Raw genomic sequence first — 14199 nt, 5'->3', positions numbered from 1 at the left:
TGATCAGAGAACTTATTCAGTGTCATCAGATTGTTGCAGGAGATTATTATTATTTTTTTTGTAGTGGCACTCTTTCTTCACCTGAAATCGTTCACAGAAGCCTGATTTGTGGAATGAATACAAGCAGAGCTGGTTTGGTTGAACTGGACATGGAGTGAGTGCTTTGGACACCTAGCTCAGCCCACCTCCTCCCGCTCTCTGCAGTTGTTCCTCAGGCTCTGTGCTGAAACATCTGGGCTCTGAAGCAGCACTGTTTGGCCACCATTGGGTTGTTAGGGACTCTTGTTTCTGGCTGCTTCTGGAGTGGAGTTATAGTTTCTTTTCCCTTGTGTTTTGAGTACTTGGAGCCTAATTTGTAATCTAAGTAGATGACATTTTAACAACAAAGTTACACTGCTTTGAGTGCTGCTCAGGTACTTGTTCTGCAAAGAAATCCTCTTATTATTTGAAGAACATTTTGCTTTTAAGACTTAAAATACACAGAATTTAAGTTTTATTTTTCCTACAACAAGAAAAAGGCCAAACACAAATGTCTTAGCACATAAACAACTATTGAAACATGCTATAGTGACAGATTAAAATCTGAATCACAACACAGGAATAAAACACTGTTAGTATCTGCAGAAAATAGCAATATTGCCAATGTCTTCCTGCTTTTTAAAAAATCTGTTTTGCATATAAGGAAATGGCTTGGAATGCTATGTGCTGCAAGAATGTTTAGAGTCCTACACATGAATTCGTACACATGAATTTTTTTTCTTTGCTATACATATATGTATTGTCTTTTTTTTCCATCACAGTGAAGAAAATTCAGTCAATACGATTTTCCAGAGGCCATGTCACCTTTAGTAGCTTAATGTATAGGTAAAGGATTAGGGCTGTTGACATTTTTTTTTCCTGTGGTATTTTGTAATATCTGAGCTATAGGACAGCTTTTAAAAAAGTGTCCACCAGAGGCCATATGGCTTTAATTGGGTCTGGGTTGAAAGAGTCACCCTGAAACTTCGATGGGTAAAAACATCCTGGTTCTCTAGTACACCTTTCTGTGGCCTTATAATGTTAGGTTGCGCTGTATGTGGGGTGTGTGTGTGTAGTGGGGATGGAAGGACATAGTGATGACCAGAAGCACCATATACTATAAAACAAACAGTAGTTTTCAAAATGCATTCATTTTCGAGTGGTCCTTGAGAGTTTTGTGAATGGTGTTGGTGTCCTGCACATACAGGTGCTACTTTCCGACCTCACCTCGGACTTACTATCCTACATGACAAATCTCTCTTAGTTTAGGATACCAGTGGTGTGTCACACACCTAAATTTGTGGTCCTCTCAATAGTTTATTCTGAATTCTTTAAACCACCATCGAAGCTTTTCTTCTTGACTAGCTTTATAGTCAGAAGCTTGTAAAATCTACATTCTTTTCATTAGACTGAGACTGTTGAGCTTTATGTGTTGCTGGTGTATGATGAGAATGAAGTCATGGTTTGGTCATACCCTGTTCACTGACACCACTTTGATGTACTGTGATAGAAGATAGTGTAGAGCAGGAGTCCCCAACCCCTGGGCCATGGACCGGTACCAGTCCGTGGCCTGTTAGGGACCAGGCTGCACAGCAGGAGGTGAGCGGCGGGTGAGCAAGCGAAGCTTCATCTGTATTTACAGCCGCTCCCCGTCGCTCGCATTACCACCTGAACTCCACCTTGTCAGACCAGCGGTGGCATTAGATTCTCATAGGAGCGCAAACCCTCACAGCGTGAACTGCACATGCTAGGGATCTAGGTTGCACGTTCCTTATGAGAATCTAATGCCTGATGATCTGAGGTGGAGCTGAGGCAGTGATGCCAGTGCTGGGGAGCGGCTACAAATACAGATTATCATTAGCAGAGAGGTCTGACCGCACAGAGACCATAATAAATCGCTTGCAGACTCAAATCAAAACCCTATCAGTGAGTGGCAAGTGAAAACAAGCTCAGGGCTCCCACTGAGTCTGCATTATGGTGAGTTGTATAATTATTTCATTATACATTACAATGTAATAATAATAAAGTGCACAATAAATGTAATGGCTTGAATCATCCTGAAACCATCCCCCCTCTCCCCTGGTCTGTGGAAAAATTGTCTTCCATGAAACTGGTCCCTGGCGCTAAAATGGTTGGGGACTGCTGGTGTAGAATGCTGTGTAAGATGCACTCCACATCACTGGCTTGTAGCCTTAAGTGATTTTCTCCCCGCCACCCCCTCAATCCCGGCCGTTTATAAATGAGAGCTCTGGTTTGGCATAGCTGGAAATCAAATCATGGGAGGTATCCTCTCTTACCAATGTAAGATTTTGTGATTCCCTATGTACAAACAGTTGAAGTCTGTCCTCTCTCACTCTTGCTTGCCTCTCTCCAATTCCTGAGATCACTGTTTAGCTCAGTATCTCTGTAATTCCTACACTCTCCCTCTGCTCCCTATACTTGGGGCCCTGAGTCAAGGCTTGTCTTTCTCCTACCCTGGGCAGTAGCTGCCAAATTACAGAGCCTCAGGGAGGAGCCAGGCAGGTCCCAGTTCTCCACTGTGCTGTGAGTGTGGTTAATACTCCTTTGGATAGCCTCCAGTTGACTGTAGAAGATGTGGAGAAGATCAGACACAGGAAGTACTAGTTAGGCCATGTGACATAAGGTTTCGTCTTAACTAACTTAATGGCTCTCTTGGGATTCCCCAATAGGTTATAGCACATAAGTTTCTGCTATCCCATAGGAAAACAGGTAAAATGTTAATTGAGAGGCAAGGAAATGTTAACTTGCTTCTGCTCTAAACTCAACAAAAGACCATAGAGTAGATACTTAAAATATGGAGAGTTTGGAAATTGGAATTAAAGCGGGAGGACCAAGCAGAATAGAGATAATGAAACGTATTTAGGATTTTAAAGAATTCTCTCTCTCTCTCTCTCTCTCACACACACACACACACACACACACAATTGTAAGAGGAATGTTTAGTTTTACATTGGTTTTATCTTAAAGAAATAATACACTAAAATTTCAAAAAATTTTCCATCTTTTCCTCTTGGCCTCCCAGTTGAGAGGGTTATAAACACAATCTAAAAGTCTCATCTCTTGGGGCTGCATATTTTGTCTGTGGAAACACAAGGGAGCCTCTGTGCCCTTTATGCATTGTGTTTGGTTAATGGACTGGTTTGACTTGTTTGTCACCCAACCTTGCAATTTGTCTCCAACCAAACCAAAAGTGCCACCTTCTATTAGAGTCTAAATATTAGACTGAAATGGAATTTAATCCATGCCTGCTCTGGAGTCAAGGACAGCTTTTGACACTTAGGGGGGAGAGTAAGCAACCAGGCTGCTTGTTCTCTTGGGTAAAGAAAACCATGCGATGCAGCATGTGCAAGTGCTCTTAGGCTCTGAGCTATTCCTCCAGCATAATTAAGTTACTGCTTGTATCTGCGAGGCTGACTTAACTCGCTTACACTGGGACTCTAACTTGCATCCTTTCACAGATTCTAAACACATAAAACCAAATGAGCCACCGACTTGTTCTATGAAGTTGAATGAGGCACTGGGAGGGGCAGGGTTCTGAAAGAACACTGTGTGCCTGCAGGATGGCTCGAGCTGGGCTCTGCTGTGGTCCGCTGTGTGGTGTGTCGTCTGGATGGGACCCCTGGGTCTTTGCTGGACAAGCTTTCGTATTGTCCTGGTCTGCTCGCTGCACCTCCTGACTGATGCTGACAATGGCACCTGGTCCCTTCAGCGCCCAGCCTCGGTGGCCCTGCAGTCAACTCACCTGTGTGGGCCACGCTCACCACGGGCGAGGTCTCAGCCCTCTGCTCTGCTTGCTCCCGTAGGTTAAAAAACGGCCACGGATTCTCTTCAGCTTCTTATTAATCTCTCTGTCGGTTTGATTCTCTTCCTGGGCAAGTGACTTCCTTACATTGATAATCTTAGAAAAACAGCCTTTTTCTTCTCTCTTAACGTTTTGTTTACATTTTGTTAATTTCATAGTCTTCTAGGAGGGCCAACCTAACACACACCCTGCACACCCTGTGTGCCGAACGCGGCATGCGCTGTGCTGTGCCCACGTAGCTCGCTCACGAGATGCCGGCACCAGCTTGCTGTCCCCTCGAGCTCCTTCCACTGCAAATTCAGGTGAGAACTTCCAGAAGGTAGTTGAAGTTCAGGCTCATGGGATTTGCTACTGTATTTGTTACCATGGGAATGAAGGCCTACAACCCCTGAAATTCTGGAATGGTAGAACTGCCCCATCAGCAGGGACTGAACGAGGGGGCAGTGTGCTAATGATGAAGAGGACACAGAGGATTAATGCAAGAGAAAGGATACGTAGATTCCAGTATCCCTCGAAAGCTGATTTGACAATTAGATGACAGTACCCTTTTATCATGCTGTTAGGAGGAAGATCTGGAAGAAGATATTTTCTCCGGCTGGTGGAGGTGTCCACTGAGGCTGCATTTGAAATTCTCTATTCATTGTGCTACATGTCAGCACAAACCAAATGGATCTTTGTCATGTTTCAGCCTCACCAAGTCAGCTTGGAGGGAAAACGCTAGTCTTTCTTTGGGCCAAGGTTGTGCAACAAAGCAAAAAATAACAAACACAACCTTTCAGACTCTCTACAGAGTGACTCCCCTCCCCCTTTCATTTTGTTCTTTCCCATTAAAAAATATCACAATTATTAAAGGTTAAATGTTTGGAGGGAACATGTGCTAGCCTATGTGAGAAAACAGTCCATTTTGGGGATCAACAGTCTCCAAAGGACCATTCTTGGTCTCTATACTCATACACAGACTGATGGGAAATTTTATTTCAATGTGTTGGTTATAAACTTGTCTCATGTCAGGGAATCTTCTGTGCATGGCTATAAAAACAAGGATGCCAGGCCTGAGAAATGAGTTTGATATTCTACTGGACTATCTGGGAAATATGGTTTGACTGTTGGGGTGTTTTTAGGGACAAGGGACAGACTATGGGAGAGTGGGAAAATGTAAGCCATGTAATCATTGTTTAGGGAGCCTCTAGTTTTGCTCACCAAAGGAGTGGGCCCTGGCTGTGATGCTTCCACACCAATACTGTTTCTCACACAGCAGCTTTGCCACACAGCTCAGGGCAGGGCTGCTGGTCTAACTTCAATGTGCATTCAAAATACTTAGGGAGATTGACAAAGATACAGGTTCTGGGCCTTATGACCAGAAATTCTGAATCCTTTGGTCTGAAATGAAGCTAGCTATGCACATGGCCATGTCCCACGCTTTGAGAAACTTTGTCTAGCCTATCACCACTTTGTCGTGTATTTTGGGCTGTGTTTTATTACTAAGTGAGAATTGGGTGATATAGTTTGATTTCTTCTTCCAATCTTAATTTCCAGTGTAGAAGAGTGACGATTGCCTCACGTATTTCCTGTGTTCTCAGTCTTCTAAAAAACTTGGCTTTGTGGTGTTACATCCTGCCCGACAGTTTTCTGCACTCTTTTATTCAGAATGCAGCTCCAGGCCAAGGACACTTTCATTTTTGCCTCCCTCTCCCCCTTCCCTATGAACAGTGAGGGGAAGACGTGTCTCAAGTTGCAAAGTGGGCTGTAAGGGGATAGCATGGCTATGTTGGATTATCCTCGGCTCTTTGGAACCAGGAGGCTGGTCCGGCACCTACCATGTTTCTAGCACCAGGTGCTTGGAGATTTGGGACACCCCTGCACCCCATCTAATCATGAGAGGAGTCTGATGTAGGAGAAAGCATTGGGAAGGGAGTCAGGGTTACATTTTCCAGCTCTGCAGTTAACTTGTTTAGTCAAATAAGTGTGGGTTAAACAAAGTTAAAGCTAATTTCTTTACTGCAGGAATTCCAAGAGCCTTTGATATGTATTATCAATCTCAGAAAACAAACAAACAAAAAACAGTGTTTCCTAAACACGTTTGACCAGTGAACCCTTTTATAACTGAGTAACCTACCAGTGCCTTGCTGTACACTGTCTGCAAAACGCCGAGCTAGAAGTTACCATCATCGCACTTTCTGATCCTGTGTCATCCATCCGCTCGTTGTCTCTGGTTCCTTGTATATCCTTGAGGAGAAAACAACATTCCTGGTGGGAATTCAGAGACCAAATGGTGGTGTAACACAGAATGGGTGGAGAGGCCCTAACCTAACTCCTTCCTTGGGAAGTGGAGGGCATGTTCCCCCTCTGGGAACTAGTGATGATTCCTAAAAGAACCCGTGGTCTGCTCTTGGCTGTCCAATTTAGGATAGCACTCTGGGCACGAGCGGCACTGTAAAGTCTCCCCTCTGTTTCTGTTGTGTTCTGAAAGGCCCCACACGTCACACAGGCTCTGAATTCTTTCCATGGTCCTCAAGATCCACTGGTGGCGGGTGTAATGGGGCCTTTGCCTGTCTGGTGTGCAGGGCCATCTCTTGAGCTTGGATGGGACTTGCAAGGGTAGGTGGTAGGTTCCCCTGGCTGTGCTTTTCTCTTTTTGTTTGCAAAACACTGTCAAAAGGTTATTGCCTCCTACATTGCTGAGGTCTGACTTCAGCGTCTGCATTTGATGGAGGTGGGGCAAGGCTCAGAGGGGGCCCTTCCCAAAGGCAAGCAAAACACTAACAAGAAATGTCAAAACTAGCCACACACAGACATCTCACTTGGTTATCTGAGGCAGGGAAGCAAGCATCTGGGTAGGAAGGTTGATGTGATACCTGTCTTTAAGGCCCGTTTTGAGGAACCTGGAGGCTCTCAAAGGCCCACCCCTCAGTCGGGCAATGCTGGAACGTCATGGCAAAGGAAAGTGGGAACACATGTAGATACTCAGTTCCTGGATCAAAGGCATTTGGAAAGTATATTCTCAGGCCCTCCATTCTATTTCCGTCAGGAACCAAGGCTGAGATGGAGGATGGGGCAGGAGAGGGGGGGAGTGTAACGGGGCACCTCCCTCCCGGCCTGGACAGGGTTAGTCAGAGAACAGGCTGGCGAAAGACTTCCTCAGGTTGCGGATGGTCTCGGCCTTGGCCTCGTCTTCACTGGGGGTCCCACGCTGGGAGGCGTCAGACGTGCTGAGGCTGTTAGTCAGGGACTGGGATTTGCTGAAACAGAAAGGCAAGGGGGTTGGGGGCGACCAGGCTGGACTCCCCAGGAAGTGAGTCCTGGGGCTTGCCTGGAAGCCAGCTGGGTGAGCCCCATCACCACAAGGACAGTGAGACCAGAAGCAAGTATCCCCGCCCTTACACGACGCTGAGTACACCACACACGCAGTTAACCCGCAGGGTGGCTACTGGTATCCTTCTTTTTTAGGTACAGAAATTGGGGCTTGCAGCAAGTAACAGGGGAGCATCCAAGGCTCATACTCTTTTCAAAAAACCAGCCTGCTCAGACGGCAGGCGTGACTAGAGCGCAGCTTGACCACTCTCCTGCCTCTGTGTACAAACCCACTTGGTAAACTGTAAAGGGCTGTATCAACGGGTTATGGTTGTTCCTCCTATACTTTCTAGTGCTAGTTTGGGAATCAGGAGGTCTGTATTCCAGACCCTCTCTGCCATTTGGCCCCTCCGGCTGTGGGCAAGTAACTCACTGCTCGGGACCTCCGTTCCCTCATCGGCGAAATGGAGGGTCGGTCTAGCCCACCCTCAGGTCTCTTCTAGCTCTGAGACTCTGGGCTTCAATTCCAACTCTTCTTGGAAGCCCTTATTGCCGATTCCAGCCCATTTTGGAATTCTCACGGTGCCTACTGTTTGAACAACAGTGTTTGACCCTGTGTGCCAGCCTAATGCTAGGTGACAGGTTGGAGAGATGAATGAGATTCAGGCCCTGCCCTCAAGGGGCTCACAGTCTAGTGGGGGTGAAAGACATAGGAAGAGATCCCCACTTGGTCTTGTCATCACATTAAACAAAATCTTCTTCAAAGCAGAGACTATCTTTTACCCCTTGCTTATTCCCCCCGGGGTGTTATCCAGGACTAAGTTCAGAGTAGGCATTTGATAAATACCTGCTGAGTTGAATTGAACCAAATAATACTTTAGAGCAACAACCCAGGAGATTTAAATGTTTTTAGCTAGATGACTATTGAGGTTAGTGTCCAAACCTGGCTTAAGTCCCAAAGCCCTCGTCTGTCCTGTGATTAGCTGGGCTGTATCTTTTCACATGTGAGAGGCTGTCACAGATACACCCATATGGAGCCAGCTGCATTCTGGCTGGCTAGAAGCACTAACTGTGCAAAAACTCATTTTAATCCTTACAATAACCCTGTGGTGTAAGTACTATTGTCCCCATTTTGCATGAGAGGAAGTTTAAGCACAGAGAGATTAGGTAACTTTTCTGAGGTCATGCAGCTTTCAAGTGGCAGAGCTGACATTGAACCCAGGTGGTCTGACTCTAAAGTCTGTGCCGTCAACCTCTATGCCTATTGCTGGAGGACCACTTGCTAATTTTATCAAACTAAAAATGCATTTGTCCTTTGATCCAATAATACCATTTCAGGTATTTTCTATACAGCTGATCCTGCACGTAAAAGAAACAGCATGTTTTCAAGGCTATTCACTGCAACCTTCATTGTAAGAGCATACCACATTTCCATTTAGGGTGGATTAGTTGGATAAATTGTAGTATAACTATATAGTGGAATACTATATAGCTGTGAAAAGGAGAAAATGTCAATGAACTGAGTGGAAGAGCTCCAGGATTTACTGTTAAATGTAAAAGCAAGGAGCAAAATTGTGTGGACAGTGAATAATGCTGGTTGTGTAAATAAGTGGGAGGAAGGAATCAGAACATGTACTTCTGTATTTGCATAAGGAAACACTGGAGGAACACACAAGGAACTAACAAAAATGATTACCTCTGGGGAGCAGGGGGCAGGAAAGCATTGGATAGGAATGAGATGGGAGTAAGATTTTTTTCAATAAAAACAATATCTTTTAGATCTTTGAACCATGTGAATGTATTACCTATTCAGAAAAATTATGGTTAGCATGACTCATGGGCTGGATGTCCTGTGTTCAATCCTAGCTCTTCTACTTCCTCACAGTGGAAACTTTGGCAAATTATTAATCTCTTTCTCTGTTTACTCATCTGTAAAATGGGGATAATAATTGTTATTAACTCCTAAGCTTGTGGGACTCAAAAAGCAAACCAACTAGGTAAAGTGATTGGTACATAGTAAGTAGATAATAGACGCTAGCAGTGAAACGATGATTATTAATATTAGTATTTGGAGTTGAAGGAAGGGAGACACTTTCCAAAGAAAACACATTTAGGGTCTCTCTTTCTGACCTCAAACCAAGAGACGAGCTTGAGTGGAAACAGGAACGAGGATGTATGTGTGCACTGGGATGGATCTTTACAGTGGTGGCAACCCTCCTTCCCGTCCCCATCACCTAGTCTTTCACAATGCAACTCTGCAGGTCCTCCTATCAAGAGTCTACTTCCCCACCTCTTTAATCTGGGCTTGACCATGTGACTTGTTTTTACCAAAAGCGTGTGATGTGATGAAATGACATTATGCGGCGTCTTCTAAGGCTGGACCTCGAGAGGCCTTGAAGCTCCTACTTTTGCCCTTTTGGAATGTAATCCTACCATGTGAGGAAGCTGGGCCCAGCCTGCTGGAGGATGAGGCCCAAGGGGAGAGAGAGGCTCAGCTGACAGGCAACACCAACAACCAGATGTGTGCAGGAGGCCCTCTTGGACCATCCAGCCCCAGGTAAGCTGCCAGATAACTACAGTCATATGAGTGATCCCAGGAGAGTAAGGTTGCTAGATTTAGTAAGTAAAAATACAGGACACCCAGTTAAATTTGAAATTCAGATTAAAAACAATTACTTTTTGAGTATAAGTATATCCCATGTAACATTTGAGGACATAATACGCTCAAAATTATTCACTGTTTATCTGAAATTCAAATCTAACTGGGCATCCTATATTTTATCTGGCAACTCTACAGGAGAGACCAGCAGAAGATCCTCCCAGCTGAGCCAAACTCAGAACAAATTGCTAAACCAAAAAATTATGAACAAAGAAAATGGTTGTTTTCTTAAGCCACTAAGTTTCAGGGTGATTTGTTATGCAGCAAGAGATAACTGATGCATGTATACATGGAATATCACAGTGGGACCTAATCTATCCTCTCACCTTTCTGGGCCCTGCCTGCCATCCCGGTTCCATCCTCTGGGCTTCCTTCTACCCATTTAAAGTCTGGGTGAGGCCTTGGTGGGTCTTCCTCTGTCTCCGAGTCCCTGACCCTGAGCCAGCCCAGCTCTGTCCACACCCCAAGTCCACCCTATGCCCTTCCCAGTTCCCAAAGCACTTACTTGAGATGGGGGTGGGGTGTTGCTGGTTTCTTGGACTCTTCACCCTGTTGGGAGGTGCTGCGGCCCTGCAGGGGGGGCCGGGGCTGTGAGGTAAGGGTGGTGCCTGGCTTGACCTGGTTTGGAGAGCTGCCTCCAGATGTGCGGGATAGCTGTGGAGAGCCTGGTGACCTCTGCTGCTGTGGAGATCCAGATGAGGGGCTCAGGGGTTGCTGGCCTTGCGGGGAGAGCCTCTGTTGCGAGGGGCTTCCAGATCTTGGGGGCTGAGGAGACTGAGCTTGGCGAGGGCCCCCTACAGGGAGAAAAAAATTATTACATTCAAATTTTTTTAGGATAAATATGGCTGTGCACAAGTGTCGCTTCAGGGATGTTCGTTACAGTGTTTTTCATTTTTTTTTTTTTAAGATTTTTTTGATGTGGCCCATTTTTTAAAAGTCTTTATTGAATTTGTGACAATAATTGCTTCTGCTTTATGTTTTGGTTTTTTGGCCACGAGGCATGTGGGATCTTAGTTCCCCGACCAGGGATTGAACCCGCACCCCCTACTTCGGAAGGCGAAGTCTTAACCGCTGGACCGCCAGGGAAGTCCCTACAGTGTTTTTCGTAACAGTGAAAAACTGAAAACAATACAAATGCCTAACTGTAGGGGAACTGACTAGGAACATTAAGATAAATTCATATAACGGAATATGCTATGGTCATCACGTATGACGTGGCAGAATAATATTAAATGACATGGGATGTTGTTGATAAGCAGCTTATAAAACAGTATTTGCAGTTTAATTCCATTTTGGCATGTATATATATAAAGTTATGTAAAAAAGAAAGACTGTAAGGTTATACATTAAAACCAGTGTGTCTCAAACTTTAATAGCATATGAATCACCACGCATCTTGTCAAAATAAAGATTCCGATACAGTAGGTCTTGAGCGGTGTTATGAACCAGATTGTGTCCCTTCACAAAATTCATATGGTGGAGTCCTAACCCCTGGTGTGACTGTATTTGGAAATAGGGCCTTAAAGGAGGCAACTATTGTTAAATGATGTCATAAAGGTGGGCCCTAATCCAATAGGACTGGTGTCCTTATGAGAAGAGAGAGAGACCAGGGACCTGCACACACAGAGGAAACGCCACGTGAAGACACAGTGAGAAGGTGTTGTCTGCAAGCCCTGGGGAGAAGTTTCAACCCTGCTGGCACCTTGATCTTGGACTTCCAGCCTCCAGAACCACGAGAAAATAAAGGTCTGTTGATGAAGCCACTCACTCTGTGGTATTTTGTTACGGCAACACGGATGGGGTCTACGTTACTAACAAGCTCTCAGGTGATGCTTCTGCTTCCCATGCTTCGAGTAATGAGGCACTGAGCAATGATTTTAAAAGTGGTGGGATGATGAGGGACTTAAATTCTCTTCCTTTTGCTCACTGATGTTTTCCACACTGAAGATGTATTACTTTTGAAACAATGAAAATAATTATCCCTTACTTTTGGATAGCTCTCTAATCTTTTCTAAGAACTTTCAAAAGCAATATATCATTTGATCTAGAGAGAGGCCGGTAGGGAAGATACCATTCTTCTCATCAGGTTGAAGTGGAAACAGCCTCATTAAGGTTTCATAACTAGAAGGGGTAACCACGGAAAGCCCACAGAGGAGCTTGGCTTCACCCTGTTGCTGCACAGAGCATATAGGCGTTCACTTACAAGCGAAAGGACATTTTAGCCTCCCAGAAATGACTTTGAGTGGAATTCCAAGGCTCCAAGCAAGCAAGGTGCACTCTCCTCACCCTTGAACCCAGGTGTCAGGACTGCTGATTGTGAAATGCATCTTGGCAAAGCAGACTAGCTGCCTGCTGCTCTCCATCCCAGGACACAGCGGCTCCTGGGAAGGTGGGATGCACCGCGGTGATTCTCGCCATGCTTTGTTGAGAGGATGGGAGACTGAGAGTTTAAAAAGGGCTGGAGCTCAACTCTGAGCCCTTTCATAATGTGGCTTCCACTTGTGTGAGCTCCCCAGGTCTCTATTGTGTCCTCTCTATCATGTCCCGGCCTTGGGCTAGGCACCCTCGCAGCTTGTGGGTTAGGCATTATTATCATCCCCATGTTACAAAGAAACTCAGTCCCAGATATACTGCGACTTGCTTAAAAAGTGTCACTTCTAGTAAGGGGAAGAGCCTAGACTCAAACCTAGATCTCTCTGACTCAAAGCTCTGTTTTCTTTTGTTTCCCTTTCTTCCTTTCTTTACTGTACCACACAGGGCAGCACCTTTGTGCAAATTAAGAAAAAGGTGCTTTCCTACAGTGGTGGCCGCTCTGAGCCCGGTGCAAAGGGGGCAAGGACTAGACTTCAGCTGGCCTCCCCCCTCAGACTGTCTCAGCTGGGCCCTGTGTGGAGGCCATGACCTGCATGTCTGGTGGCCCTGACACCATACAGGTACCAGAGCCCCAGGTCCTTGCCATTAACCTGCCATGTGACTGTGGGTGCGTCACTTCTCCTCTCCGGGCCCTTTTTTGGAAATGAGGTCGTTGGACTAGACGTCAAACAACCCTCCACATTTGAACATCTTTGTGAGCTTGTGCAACACTTGTGCAACACTTTCCAGGTTGGACTGAACTGCAGCTCCAGTCTAGCAACTGACTGCACACGGCTTGATTCATGACTATATGTCCCAGTAAATTGGAGCACCCAGTGATCGCAAAACTCAAACACCTATAGGGCCAGGCAGATACATAAATAAATAAAGCAGGAGAGTGTCAGAAAAATCACGTGGCTTTAAAAAATTTTCCCACTTGAGATACACGGTTCAGAGACTTATCTCTTTAAAGAGGGGCAAGCATAAAGAAAATGGCAATTGACACTGTGTCACTGTGGAAGTGACACTAGCGAGGAAGGAGTAGGGCCTGAGGCAAACGGAGGAGTCCTTGCCCTGTCAGTGGACGTTTGCTACGTAGCAAGCAGGCCCACTGTTTCTAGAGCTCCTGCTCTATGAAGAGAAGCTGGAAATCTAGATGTTTATGTAAAAGCTTCTGATTTTTAAATGTTGGTTTACTTTTTTGTTTTTTAAACCCATTGTAGGTCCAAAAAAACATGTTTTCTAGTTTTATCTTAAATCCCCCCCCCCCCCCCCCCCCGCTGCCCCACCTCTCCACACTCTGCTCCTCGAGACTGATAATATCTTGGAAAATCTGAATACTCATTCATTCATTTATTAACTATTCGTTCAGTCCCTATTATACAGGTGGGATTCATCAAGAGACACTAATTTCTTTCAGCTTCTCGGCAAAGCAACAAATTTAGTATTTTTTGTTTGAGCACATACAGAAAAAAAATTAAATGTAGAAAGTATTTGCCTTAGCCCAGGGTTGGTGCTAAAAGATGATGAGCTTCCTTAAAAGAGACCTTCACTTTTACTGAGTTGAAAGTGAGTAGTGAGCTCAAAAAACAAGTTAATAATGTGATCTTGTTATTTTGGGAACTCAATGAAAGCACTGTGTTTTAATTAGCCTTGTTATTTTTAATCTGAACGTTAATTCAATGAGCATTTTAATTATCCTAATTGGTTTTAAATTGATTGTTTTTCAACTCACTAAACGTGTGTTTAGCCTCATGTCGCTTAAAATATCTCTTTATCGAGTGTGTCTCTACTCTGGGCCGGAGAGGAAACCAGAATACAGTAGCTCTCTGTTTTAAAAGTACTCGGTTCAAATGTGGTTGAAAAAGTAAGTACTGGGGCAGAGTGAGAAAGGCCAGGGTAGGGCAGAGGCACAATCAGAGCCTGGCAGGGTGATGAATAAGTTGTTTTTGAACATTTATAATTATAGAATTATCACCAGGCAGGAGGGCAGTGGGGCTGCTTTAGTTATAAGGATTGTTATGATAACAACCATTAAGGACAACATGTATATTAT

At 44.9% G+C, this 14199-nt stretch overlaps 1 protein-coding gene across 1 annotated transcript in view; it reads right to left on the bottom strand.

Annotated features, from left to right (window-relative positions):
- Positions 1-167: 167 nt before the first annotated feature.
- The window catches only part of SYN3 (synapsin III), a 453717-nt gene continuing 439685 nt past the window's right edge, over positions 168-14199 (bottom strand). The window contains exons 13-14 of the mRNA XM_007165717.2: positions 10297-10585; positions 168-7080 (exon numbers count right to left, since the gene is read on the bottom strand). Of these exons, the coding sequence (XP_007165779.2) occupies positions 6948-7080; positions 10297-10585 (422 nt within the window). The 3' untranslated portion in view covers positions 168-6947. The remainder of the gene's footprint in view (positions 7081-10296; positions 10586-14199) is intronic.

The sequence above is a fragment of the Balaenoptera acutorostrata genome, chromosome 11 (genome assembly GCF_949987535.1).
Source record: "Balaenoptera acutorostrata chromosome 11, mBalAcu1.1, whole genome shotgun sequence".
In the NCBI taxonomy this organism is placed as follows: Eukaryota; Metazoa; Chordata; class Mammalia; order Artiodactyla; family Balaenopteridae; genus Balaenoptera; species Balaenoptera acutorostrata.
The sequence above is the reverse complement of the archived record's forward strand: the minus strand, read 5'-3'. Positions and strand labels throughout refer to the sequence as shown.